This window comes from Meles meles, chromosome 4 (assembly GCF_922984935.1).
Source record: "Meles meles chromosome 4, mMelMel3.1 paternal haplotype, whole genome shotgun sequence".
Lineage (NCBI taxonomy): Eukaryota > Metazoa > Chordata > Mammalia > Carnivora > Mustelidae > Meles > Meles meles.
Window position 1 is genome coordinate 31941992 of NC_060069.1, and position 13265 is coordinate 31955256.

General features: G+C 44.4%; 1 protein-coding gene across 5 annotated transcripts in view; it reads right to left on the bottom strand.

The window, feature by feature from the left end:
- Positions 1–13265, bottom strand: part of CTDSPL (CTD small phosphatase like) — a 115881-nt gene that overhangs the window by 29155 nt on the left and 73461 nt on the right. For all 5 annotated transcript variants that reach the window (XM_046002818.1, XM_046002815.1, XM_046002813.1 and 2 more), the window contains exon 2: positions 5439–5593. In XM_046002818.1, the coding sequence (XP_045858774.1) occupies positions 5439–5593 (155 nt within the window). The remainder of the gene's footprint in view (positions 1–5438; positions 5594–13265) is intronic.

Genomic DNA, 13265 nt, shown 5'->3' on the forward strand with positions numbered 1-13265 from the left:
ATGGGAGAGGGAGAAGCAGGCTCTGCCTGAGCAGGGAGTCCAATGTGGGGCTTGATCCCAGGACCCTGGCATCATGACCTGAGCTGAAGACAGACACCTAACTGACTGAGCCACCCAGGCACCCCTTAATGATTTTAAGTAATCTCCACCCTAACATGAGGCTCAAACCTACAACCCCAAGATTAAGAGTCATACACTCCACTGACTGAGCCACCCAGGGGCTCAATATTTTTAGAAGATAGTTTTTATCGTGTTTAAACGGTCTTCTATATATTTGTCTGTACTCTTGATTAGTATATAAAAGCTTATGGCTAGTACACACTTCACGTATCAGACTTATTATCATGAGAAAATGTCCTTCTTTCTCCTGTTTCATGTTTTTTGGCCTTGAATTTTGTTTTGACTGAATATAATATTGCTACCTTTGCTTTCTTTTTTATTTGATTTGCTTTTTACATTTTTAAAAAAAGATTTTATTTATTTATTTGACAGAGAGATCACAAGTAGGCAGAGAGGCAGGCAGAGAGAGAGGGAGAAGCAGGCTCCCCCCTGAGCAGAGAGCCCGATGCGGGGCTTGATCCCAGGACCCTGGGATCATGACCTGAGCTGAAAGCAGAGGCTTTAACTCACTGAGCCACCCGGCGCCTTGCTTTTTACATTTTGCCCATCTATTTTCCACCTTTTAAAAATCACTATTAGATGTCACAAATAGTAGCCACCTCCTATAACAGCAATCAGCACTATTATCCAAATGATTCCAGTTTTCCTTCCGGGCACATGGTAGGATTGCACTTTCCCTGCTCCCTGAAGTTAGGGGTAGTTGCATCAATCGCTTTGGCCAATAAGACGTAAGTTACTCTTGAGTGAAAACTTTCAGAATCAGTGTGATTCACCACATTCCCTTTTCCCTGCTGTGACAGAAGCGAAGAGATAGGGCCTTCCCCAGCCTAGTCCATGAATGAGGAGAAGGTGGGTTAGGTAATCTGATAATGGTAGCTACAGGTCACCGATGGTTACTGAGCCGATGTAAGGTAGCTAGTACAAAGGAAGACATGCTATACGTATAAAATATATAGACATCAGATTTTTAAGAATTAGTAAGATAAAAGAATATAAATTTTATCTCACTGATCCTTTTTTTCCATTGATTACAGGTTGAAATAATATTCTGGATAGCTCTGGTTAAATAAAATATATGATTAAACTTGAGTTCACCTTTTTAAAAAAAGTTTTAAAATGAGGCTACTAGAAAAATGTGAATAACATATGTGGCTCACATTCTCTATCTCCTGGACAAGTGCCACAGAGAGGGCCCCCCTACTCCATGCTAAACATGCGCATGAGTGAAAAATACACTTTGTGGTTTTAAGCCTCTGAGGTCTGGGGGTTGTTACTACAGCAAAACTGAACCCACACTGACTAGTACATCTACTCAGCAGTCACTCCTCCTTTCTCCTTTGTGGAAGAGCTCTGATTCTGTTGAGGGCAGAATAAGCCAATCTAAATCCTTCCCGTTTTGGGCCTCCCCTGTGGCTGGAGGGTAGCCATGTGACAAAGTTCTAGCCAATCAGCCTACGTAGAAGTTCCCTGGGGTTTTCTGTGAAAGCATTTACTTTCTACAAGAGGGACAGGCATGGGGAGTGCTACTCCTCCCTCTCTTCTTCCCTTCAATGTGGATATGCTGTGTGAAGCTGGCCACTTTGAAATAAAAACAAGTGTGAGGACAAGGCAAACCCGCCAAGGATGGTGGAGTGGAAAAATGGAGAGACAGAAGAAAAGAACAGAACCTGGGTCCCTTTGATGGCATCATCAGGCCCCTAAACTGACCCCAGCAACTGCCAGACTCAGGCCTTTTATGTGAAAAAATAATCCCCTATTTGTTTAAGCTGTTATTTGTCAGTTTTCTTTTACTTGCTGCCAAAACTGTTCCTATCTGATACAGGTCTATTCTTGGAAACAGCATACAGATGAATTTGTCAAGCCAATCTGATACAGTCTCGGTCTTTTGCCAGGAGAATTTGGTTCACTGAACTAGGTTTCATGCCTACTCTTATGTTAAGTTTACTGTTTATGTTGTTTGTTCGTTTTTTCCTTTTCTTAATTTTGATGGCTTGTTCACATTTCTGCCCGTTTCTCCTCTCAGTCCTTGTGCATTTTGAGGATCTGTTTTTCTTTCTTTCTTTTTAAAAAAAGATGTGTGTGTGTGTGTGTGTGTGTGTGTGTGTGTGTGTGTGTGTGTGTGTGTGTTTGAGAGAGACAGAGAGAGAGAGAGAGAGCAAGTAAGCAAGCAGGGGGAGAGGGAGAGAGAGGATCCCAAGCAGGCTCCATGCTCACCACAGAGCTTGACACGGGGCTCTAATGAGGATCTATTTTCTAACTGTGCTGCTTGTTACAGTTCTATTCCTGATATATTTATTCCTACATTTTCTATAATTATATCATAACAGAAGATCAATCTCACCCAGATTTTTTTTTATCCTCTCTCTGAATCATTACATGTCTGAAAATGTACTTCCTTTGCTTTGAGAAATGGAATCTTGGCTACATATAGAATTTTTGGTCTGGAATTCTCTCCCAGGAACCTGTAAATTTTTCTCTCTGGCTTTCAATATTTCAGTCTTCTGGCTTTCAATATTATTGATGAGAAGTCTGGTACTAGTATAATTCTTTTTCTTTTGAAAATATTTTCTTTTGAAAATATCTTGTTCTGGTAGCTTGCAAGATTTTCTCTTTACACTGAAATTTCAGAACTTCAACAGCACAGGCATGTGCTCCTCGACTTGCTTCCCGCATTCTGCTGCAGACTTGGCTAGCCCTTATAATGTACACATTTGAGGCTTTTTTTCCCAGCTCAAGAAAAATTTCTTCTATTACTGTTTCTCTTTCTGGAACTCCTATTACTTGCTGTTAGGTCTCCTAGATGCCTCTTCCTGGCTCACAATAATCATCTCTGTGTCCCTGGTCTGAACTCTAAGATATTTTTTCCACTTGTTCTTCTAGAACATTAATTCAGTTTTCAGCAGTGACCATCCTCAGTCTCCTTTTTCTCAGTTTGTTTACTGAAATTTTATATTTAGAAATCATTGGATTTCTTTTTTAAATTCTAAAAGTTACTTTTGTACTTAAAATTCATTTCTTGAAATATCATTTCCTGAGTTGTCTACTTAAGTTCTCTTCAGGGAGCCTGGGAGGCTCAGTTGGTTGGGCATGTGACTTTAGCTCAGATCATGATCTCTGGGTCCTGGGATCAAACCGTGTTGGGCTCCACATTCACTGGGGAGTCTGCTTCCCCTTCTCTCTCTGCCCCTCCTGTCTCTCTCTCAAATAAATAAATCTTCAAAAAGTTCTCTTCTATCTGTTCCACTAGTTCTACCTCAGTGGGAGCCTCATATGCTAGCTTTTCAACTTGGACCTTCTCAGCAGTGGCAAATGAGGGAGCAGTGCCAGGCCCTACAAGGAGCAATGTTTTCACGGTCCAGCAGAGCCCAAATTGAGAAACCACAAGAGAGGAAAAAAGTCCCTGTAGTAATGGGCTCCTGTAGGGCCCAAGAAGTAAAAGCAACTCAACTCATCCGTATAGCCCCTCCAAGGACCACACACAGTAAGTGGGGAGTAAAGGCCCTTTCCAAGGAGATCCAAAGCTCTTGCTGGCTGGGGGACCTCAAAGGACTATTTGCTTCAAGTCTCTGTTCCAGAACTCCAAGGCAAGCAAGCATTTTCCTCTGTTGGTAGGTCCCTGTTTCTCACTGAGGACCAGAGAGGATGAATCTTGTGCCTGCTCTTTCCCCTGGTGATGTTGGGAAAACTAGAGGCCTTAACACACTTTCCAGGTTCCACCAGCAGGCTCACCTGGGTTTATCAAGAGAGAGAAATTTAAATGGTCAGAGCCACGTGCTCAGGTTGTCCTTCCCAGAATCCTTTTCCTTACATTCATATATGCTTTTGAAATAATGTATTTTCTAATCCCAAAAGTAATTTAAGCTTATTTTGTGAAAATTAGGAAAAGCCAAAAGAAAAAAGAGAAAGAAGCAGAGCACGGAAGAGGGGAGAACAGCCTATATACAATCCCATCAGCCTGAGATAATCTTCATATTTTGGCATATATCATTCCAGTCTTATAAATGCCTGTGTGTGTGTGTATGTGACTACATGTGTACTTATAAATATACTCACCTACTACATTTTATCCCCTAATATACTTATAAATATACTCACCTACAAGTTTTTTATCTCCTAAGTGACACAGGTGAAGATTTCCCTATGTCAGTAATATTTATGAGACATCATTTCTAATAGCTGCCAACTACTTGACTGTGTGGTTATTCTGTGGGGTCTTACTGTCTATCGTTGATCATCAGGTTGCTCACAATTTTGCAATCTTATAACCTACGCTGGACAGTATCCTATAGTTCAATCTTTGCACATCTATAATTATGTCAATAAATAACTGCTAAGGTTTTATGATTACATTGTCAAATTTCCCTCCAGAAAGGTGTAATCGATTAAATGGCTACTAACAACCCATTTACATCTTCTACCTTCTCTGTGGCTACCCCTCATCCAAACCAAACAGTATCTTTATAAATATCTTTAATAATTTGACAGATGGAAAAGGCTAGCTCACTGTTTTAGTTCGCACTTCTTTGATTACTAACCATACTGAACACTTTTCCTGTTTACTGACCAACTGTATTTCTTATTTTGTGAAATGCTTGCTCAGGTCCTTCGCTCACACTATTTGGGACATAAAGTTTTATGGGTTTTGTGTCCTCAATCTCAACTATCTTCACAGTGAATAATCGTCTTTGCCTTTCAGTGATTGTTACCTGAAATTCTATTTGACTGAATAACTGTTGCAATCCCTGCTTTCTTCTTGCTTATATATTTATGTGACATCTTCTTGCTCATCCTTTTACTTTTAGCTGCTCTGAGTCACTTTGCTTAGAGTATGTCTGTTAGGCAGCATGTGGGTAGAGTTTAGTTGTTTTTTTTTTTTTAACATATTATGAAAATCTGACTTAAAATTTTATATCTGATGGATTTAAAGAATATATAACAAATACATTAGACAAAGTAGTTAAATCCCTTTATACTTATTATCAGTTTTGGGATGCCTCTGTTTCTCTGCTTGTCTTCCGTGCCTTTCTCTGCTACTGGTTCTTTAGCTTTCTGTTTCATGCAGCCAACCACCCAGGACAGAATGTTAGAAAAATGTGAAGTGATTCTTATAACTGTCACCAAGCATGTGCTTCAGTTGCTAAATGGGAATGACTGAGATATCCTGACAAAGAAGCTGACCTTTTTGGTCAGTTCAGATCTTTCAGTTAATGGCTGCACACGTAACTATCAGAGACCCTTACTCAGGATATTCACAAAGGGTGGGACAGATACGCAGCCGCAGAGGCTCTGCTGAGTGCACGGTTCGTGTCCACACTGACCTTCTGAAGCCCACCGTTCTCCTCCACCAGGGGCGGAAGCACACTGGGGCTGTTGTTGGGCGGCGCCTCCACATTGTAGTCACGGAAGCAGCAGAGGAAGGAGCTAAGGATGCCGCGGCTCCTCTGCTTCTTTAAGCTGACGTTGCACTGGGATGCTGGAAAGAGAAACAACACACTGTGGCCAACTGCAGCACATACTCCTAGTTGTCATGCAACGGGAAAACCTGAATGTGCAGCTGCCCCGCCCCCGGGGGCCCCCATACCAGGAGACCTACTCAGCACAAGAAGATGAGGGGCCCTAGAAGTTACTCTGAAGGACTGTTATTCAACGTGTGATTCCTAGAGGGCCAGATGGTTGATGGAGTCCAATCCTACTGGCTGGACAGAATCCCTCTGACCTCAGCCCAGTGGGGGCTGCTTGCTCATTAACTGACCCATCATCAGGGTCAGGCACCATCTGCATTCCTGAACCCAGCAGACCCAGGACTGAGCACCACTTCAAAATAAAGATCCTTTCAAGCAAAATCAGACTTGACACTCTGAGAAGGGTACCAAGAAAGAATTACTCTGAAACTAGTCTAACTAACTTCATCAAGAGATAAGGTGTGTAAGGGCATACAGCAGGCCCCTTCTTAAATTCTGCCGTTTGTCAAGAAATGGATGGGAGGCCTGGAGTCCTCCATGACACTTCAACATAAACAGCAGATGTGGGATGGAGAGCACATGGTCCAGCAAGAGCAGGGCTGGCCAGGGCAAAGCCCATCTTCCTGAAACCTGGGGCAGTCCTGTGCCATGGACTCATTTCCTGGCCAGTCCTGGACTCAGCCTCCCGAGGGATTGATGCTATCCTTTCTGTTATTCAGGCCTCAAGACGAGCTGCCACAAGTCAAAAATAAAAGGCCAAAAATTAGTATAAAATGAAAAACACATCTGGGGAGGAGACTGACAACCTGGAGGGCCAGGAGCAGTGCCTGGGAATGCAGCCAGGGCTGTCCCACCACATACCATGTCTGGGTGGGTCAACAGTACTGAGCAGAGGCCACAAAGGGCTTGTGCTTGGGTTAATGGGGGAAATTACCAATGCAGGAAATCACTGAGTCCACATAATAACTGTTGGAGTTTATCTCTCCCAAAAAGCAGTTTTGGCCTGATTCCTCTGTGTACTTGAGTCATTTGTACAGCACCTTCCCTCTCAAGAGATCACAAAACTTCTGCTAAAGTCTTGGCGTACTCTTCTGCCAGCAGCAAAACCAACATGAAAAAAGGCTGAAAAACTTCTTGCCAGCAACTCCACAGGCATGGATGGCCTCAGCCTGGGCTTGGGCAAGTGGCTCAGTAAGTTTAAGATCCCCATTTATTAACTATGTGCTTCAGAACCGTAACCCCCTGGAAACACTGGCCGTTTTATCTTCCTTGAGAATGCCTGGGCGCATGCCACAGGCACCAGTCTTCTCACTTGGGGCACCCGATGGCAGGCCAAGCCAGGCCACAGGGACCTCCAGGGACAGAGGCCTCCCAAGCAGCAGAGCGGGGGGGAAGGGGGGCGGTGGGGGGGGGTGTGGAACGTGATAATGACTGTTTACTGAGGACCGGCCCTCTTTATTCCACTGCTTTACAACCCTCACTTCATGGAACCCGCACAGCTACCCAAGGAGATGAGCATGACTGCTTCCATCTTACCGCTGAAGGGATACAACCAGGAATTCGTATGCTGGGATCTGAACCCAAGAGGGCCTGTTCCCAAAGTGTGTGCTCTTTCCATGTGCCATGCTGAACACAGTCTAGACAGATCAGGTCAGATCAAGGAGGGAACATGCCAAATGGAGAGAAAAACACTACAATAAATTCTTATTTAATATAAAGAATTGGGCGGGGGGTGCCTGAGTGGCTCAGTCAGTTGAGTGTCCGTCCGACTCTTGATTTAGACTCAGGTCATGATCTCAGGGCTGTGAGATGGAGCCCGGTGCTGGGCTCTCTGCTGGGCCTGGGGCCTGCTTGGGATTTTCTCTCTCCCTTTCCCGCCCTGCCCTGCCTCACCTCTAGAAAATAAACAAATAGTTAATTTGAAAAAATGTCTGATTGGTTAAACTGTTCTGTTGTTACTCTGGGTCCTTTAGTTTTCATGCCACACTCAAATAATTTAGTCAGAGGAAGAAAAAATACTGCCTGCCTCTTCCTTGGCTGATAGCACATTTCTCTACAAGTAAACAAGTGATTTATTCATGTCTCAGAGACACTGAGCAGCCAATACCCAAGCTGGGCAGTAAATAACTCTGAAAAAAGCACCCCCCTCAGATCCCATTTTCATCCTCAGATCACATACATCTTCCCCACAACCAACTAACAAACAAATTAACAAATGAACTTCTGTGCTAAAAAAAGTCCCGAACCTGGAGCCAGTGAGCTACTTATAATTTCTACCATATGACAGCTTACCACGTAGAAGCCACAAATAGAGCGGTGGGAGTGAGTCCCTGGGAAGGCCGTCATCCCCTGAGGGGAAAGCAGCAGTTCACTTACGATCTCCCATTGCACCAGGAGGTGAAGCAACCCAAAGTGGAAGTGGTCTCACTTCCAGGACTGAGGGAGGGGTCAGGCCTCTTCCCATTAAATAAGCTTAGTTCTAGTGCCTGCAGGAAGCTTTGGGAGGTCAGGAGTTGCCTGCTTCGCTAATCGCTCCTGGACTGGTCTGGTACTCTCAGAATCAGGCTAGCAGGGGATATGAATGGAGTTGCTCAGGACCAGCATCAGCTTCAACCCCATCCTCGGTACTCATTTGGTCCTCAAAGGACTCAAGATGCTGGCTGGCTGGGTCTAATAACCCTACTGCCTTCTCCCTGCAAATTGCTTTCTATCCATTACCGAGGCCTGGCCAATCTAAGCCATATGACTGGCTTAGTATTGGGCATTTGACCCAACGTGGGCCAAGGACAGAGTGCCCCACCATTCATGCTACAGCCCTTGGAAAGGATGTTCTCTTTCTGCTGGTTTGCCAAGTGGGTAGGATGTAAAGCTGGAGCCCCCGGTGGCTCCTTTGTCACTAAGTGAGAGGCACCTACCTGAGCATAAGCCAAAACGGAGGAAAAAAGAGCTTGAGATACAGAAAGGGATGGTTCTCTGACAATACCATCTGGGGACTTGGTTTCATTAAAACCAGATCCTCCTGGAATTTTCAGTTATGTAAGAGAATAAATTACCTGTTTCTCTGGGTTTATGTTATTTGTGATGGAAAAGATTATTCTTGAAAATGTCAGCTCCCAGGCAAGGCAGTGTAGAAACACTGGTGAACCACACAGGTACCGTCCCTACCTCACGTGGCCCACGTCTGGCACGAGAGACACTGAACAGTGCAAGGCACTGATGGGGCCCAAAGTCCAGATTTGGGGGAGGGCAGGAGTTATCTCTTAGAAGAAATGCTTTCTGAGCTGGGCTAACAGTGCATACAATTGCTGGAGGGGGCAGGGAAGTGGGGAAACAGCAACGTGTAAAGGGCCTGATGTGAGAGACAGCACGATGTATCTCAGAAATCAGAGGAGTGGCAATGGTTGATGACAGCCTTGCAAACCAAGATGATGAGTTTGCATTTGCCTCTACGGAAATCGGCAGTAGATGAGCAGATTGTACCACAAATGTCAGTTTGACCTCTGGAACTGGAACCTCTGAATTTAAATTTTAAATTGACTGATATAGGCTGTTGATCTGCATCAAAGATTTCCAGAATGCTGTATTTGCAAAGCAGAGATATGGACCATTTTGGGTAAAGAGCCTAGAATAGAAATTTCTTACTTTAAAGTTGACTTTAAATCTATACTTTCAATGCCATCCCAATCAAAATTCCACTAGCATTTTTCAAAGAGCTGGAACAAACAATCCTAAAATTTGTATGGAACCAGAAAAGACTCCGAATTGCTAAGAAAATGTTGAAAAAGAAAAACAAAACTGGGGCATCATGTTGCCTGATTTCAAGCTTTACTACAAAGCTGTGATCACCAAGACAGCACGGTACTAGCACAAAAACAGACACATAGTGGAACAGAGTAGAGAGCCCAGATAGGGACCCTCAACTCTATGGTCAACTAATCTAAAAACATATACAGTGGAAAGAAGACAGTCTCTTCAATAAATGGTGCTGGGAAAATTGGACAGCTATGTACAGAAGAATAAAACTCGACCATTCTCTAGAAATGGATAAAAGACCTCAACATGAGGCAGGAATCTATCAAAATCCTAGAGAAGAACATAGGCAGTAACCTCTTTGACATTGGCGACAGCAACTTCTTTCAAGATATGTCTCCAGGGGCGCCTGGATGGCTCAGTGGGTTAAGCCGCTGCCTTTGGCTCAGGTCATGATCTCAGGGTCCTGGGATCGAGTCCCGCATCGGGCTCTCTGCTCAGCGGGGAGCCTGCTTCCCTCTCTCTCTCTCTCCTGCCTCTCTATCTACTTGTGATCTCTCTCTGCCAAATAAATAAATAAATAAATATTTTTTAAAAAAAAGATATGTCTCCAAAGGCAAAGGAAACAAAAGCGAAAATTAACTCGTGGGACTTCATCAATATTAGAAGCTTCTGCACAGCAAAGGAAACAGTCAACAAAACAAGAGGCAACCCACGGAATGGGAGAAGATTCGCAAATGACACTACAGACAAAGGGCTGATATCCAAGACCTATAAAGACCTCTTCAAACTCAACACCCAAAAACCAGATAATCACATCAAAAAATGGGCAGAAGACATGAACAGACACTTCTCCAAAGAAGACATACAAATGGCTAACAGACACATGAAAAAATGTTCATCATTATTAGCCATCAGGGAGATTCAAATCAAAACCACATGGAGGAAGCACCTTACACGAGTTAGAATGGCCAAAATTAACAAGACAGTAAACATGTGCTGGAGAGGATGTGGACAAAGGGGAACCCTCTTACACTGTTGGTGAGAATAAAGTTGGTGCAGCCACTTTGGAAAACAGTGTGGAGATTCCTTAAGAAATTAAAATTAGAGCTACTCTATGACCCTGCAATTGCAATTTATCCCAAAGATACAGATGTAGTGAAAGAAGGGCCATCTGTACCCCAATGTTCATAGCAGCAATGGCCACAGTTGCCAAACTGTGGAAAGAACCAAGATGCTCTTCAACAGATGAATGGATAAAGAAGATATGATCCATATATACTACAGAGTATTATGCCTCCATCAGAAAGGATGAATACCCAAATTTTGTATGAACATGGATGGGACTGGAAGAGAAGTGAAGGTTTCTTTGCATGATGACCATGATGATGATGATGATGATGGAAACAAAACAAATAAAAAGCAGATCCACATATGAAGCTTAATAATAAACCCTAGGACTCAGGACTTTTCTAGGAACTCTTACATGAAATAAGGTTAGAAAGTATTGTAATTAATTAGAAACATGAAATGTCCAGGGGAAAGTCCACTGAGGCAGACAGTGAGGTCTGGTCCTTCAGTGGGATCAAGAGGACTGGTCTAAATAGCTACCAAACTGTATTTATGCCAAAAGATGGAAGGTGCGAGTGCATCTACCACCAGCGCGTCTGCATGGGCCAGGAGTGGGTACCACTCTCCGCTTAGACTTCCTGACCTACCTGGTTCCCTTCTGCATCCAGAAATTGAAATCCTGACTCGACACAGCATTTCTTATCAGTGTGATAGCCGCCCGTGCCACCTATCACTGCCCTTAAACAATTCTCGTGTTCTGACCTGGTTTAGACTGCAGGTGTGGGGAGGCTCTGGTTCCATTCTGAACTCTAGCTTCAGGCAAACCTCTGGGGTCTACATTGATTCAGAGCTTCACATAGTCGCTGCCTTTGTGAACACCCCCACCCATCTGTCCTTATCTCAGATCTGACCTGGAACTTCCATCGCCCCACACACATCCCTACAATCAAACGAGTGGTTCAGGATGAAGCACAGAGAAGCTGGAACGTAGGTGGAAATGTTTGCTACTCACTGGGAATCCATCCCCAATCATTCAAGTTTCTCCCCAAGTGAAGAAACTGCATCTTGGCAGCTACAGAAAACTAAGAAGGTTTGCGTTTAATTTCCATGGTGCCAAGCCAGCCTACATGCTGGCACAGGGGCCAGACGGCCAAAGACCCAGCATAATAGAATTTCTAGGAGAAAATGGACTCAACACAAGAAGTCTATGCCAAAACCTGCCCTCAAAACTGGCTTCTTCCTCGTCACAAGAGCAGAATCAAGAAAGGTACTCCACAGCCGATTTGTATCATCATGTGTTCACACAGAACATTAAAAACATGTTCAAGGGGGGGCCTGAGTGGCTCCGTTGGTGGGCATCTGCCTTCTGCTCTGGTCCTGATCCTGGGGTCCTGGGAATCAAGTCCCACATCGAGTTGCCTGCTCGGCGGGAGGCCTGCTTCTCCCTCTCCCACATCCTCTTCCACATCTCCCTCTCCCCTGCTTGCGTTCCCTCTCTCACTGTCTTTCTGTCAAAATAAATAAATAAAATCTTAAAAACAAAACAAACATGTCCAAGCATCAACGTGGACACCAATGCCGTTAAGGCTATAAAACCACACATTGGAGTTTCCCAAGGAAAAGGTGCTTCTTCACACGTGGGGACGTCAGAGCACATTACAGCCCTGCGAAGACCATGCAGTTGAATTCACAACTATGCTACTACAGAAGAAAGCTAAACACCTTTCTTTTTAAGGAGGGTGGGGGAGTTCCTCTCAGTGGCCGGCATTTAAATGAATGCACCCTTTCTTCTTTTGTAGGACTGGGCTGCAATCTCTGGAATGCATCCCAGGGCCGTGGTTTGGAGTGGGTGTCTAACAGGAAATTCTGGGCAGTCTATGCATACATTACATTCCTTTCCCACCCCCAAAAGAGTGGTCAACAAACACAACTTTTCTCTGTTTGAATAAAAGGGGGGCTGTTGACGGGGCTGCTGGGGTGGGGAGAGGCCACGGCACAGACCGCACAGAGTTCAAAAGCAGATGTGGCTGCTGAGAATCCAAACATCCTTTTCTCCTAGAAAAAGGACTTAGTCACTGAGTTACCTTTTGAGATATCCAGGCAGTCCCTATATCTAGTTCTAAGCGATAAAATTCCCCTGGCAATTTCATCCGGCACTCTGCAAGAAGTGTCCCTCCAGAAGACACCCCGCTTCCCAGTAAGGAAATGGAGACTCAGAGTACTCACAACTGTGTGGTGAGGGTGCTGGGGTTCAAGGCCAGAGCTGCCTGACTGCAGGGCTCCCAGGCTTCCCACCCGCCCTCCCCGTTTCTTCCCCGTCCTCTTCTGGGTTTGGGGTTTACTTCCAGGAAGAAAATGAATATGAGGCCTTGTGTTGCGTGCCATTACTCCAAAGGCTGCAGTTCTGAAAATTCCAAAGTGAGCCAAGGATACTCGTGCTAGGCCTCTTAGATAAGGTCAGACACAGTGGTTGTTTCACTGAGCCCTAAATGTCCCCCACGCCACCAAACTCTGTAACTCAGCTCCCAAGGAGTGTCCCTGTGCTGGGAACGCCCTCCATGCCTCAGCATGTCCAAGACCCCTGGCCCAAGGCCACACAGCTCCTAAGTAACAGGGCTGGACAGAAACCAGGTCTGTGGGAGTCTAGAAGGGAGCTCTCAGCCATCACTGTACAGAGTCCGTTTTTCACAGCAAGAGCCCAACTAAGTACCAGAACAAAGGATTTAAATAGAAAATGCACTTAAGAGGAAGTAAAGGTTAAAATTTAACAGTAATCAAATAAATGAACACTTAAACAGCGAAACTCAGTTTTGTACCTGTTAAATGAATAGAAACAATAGAAATAAAAACAGAGAGCCAACA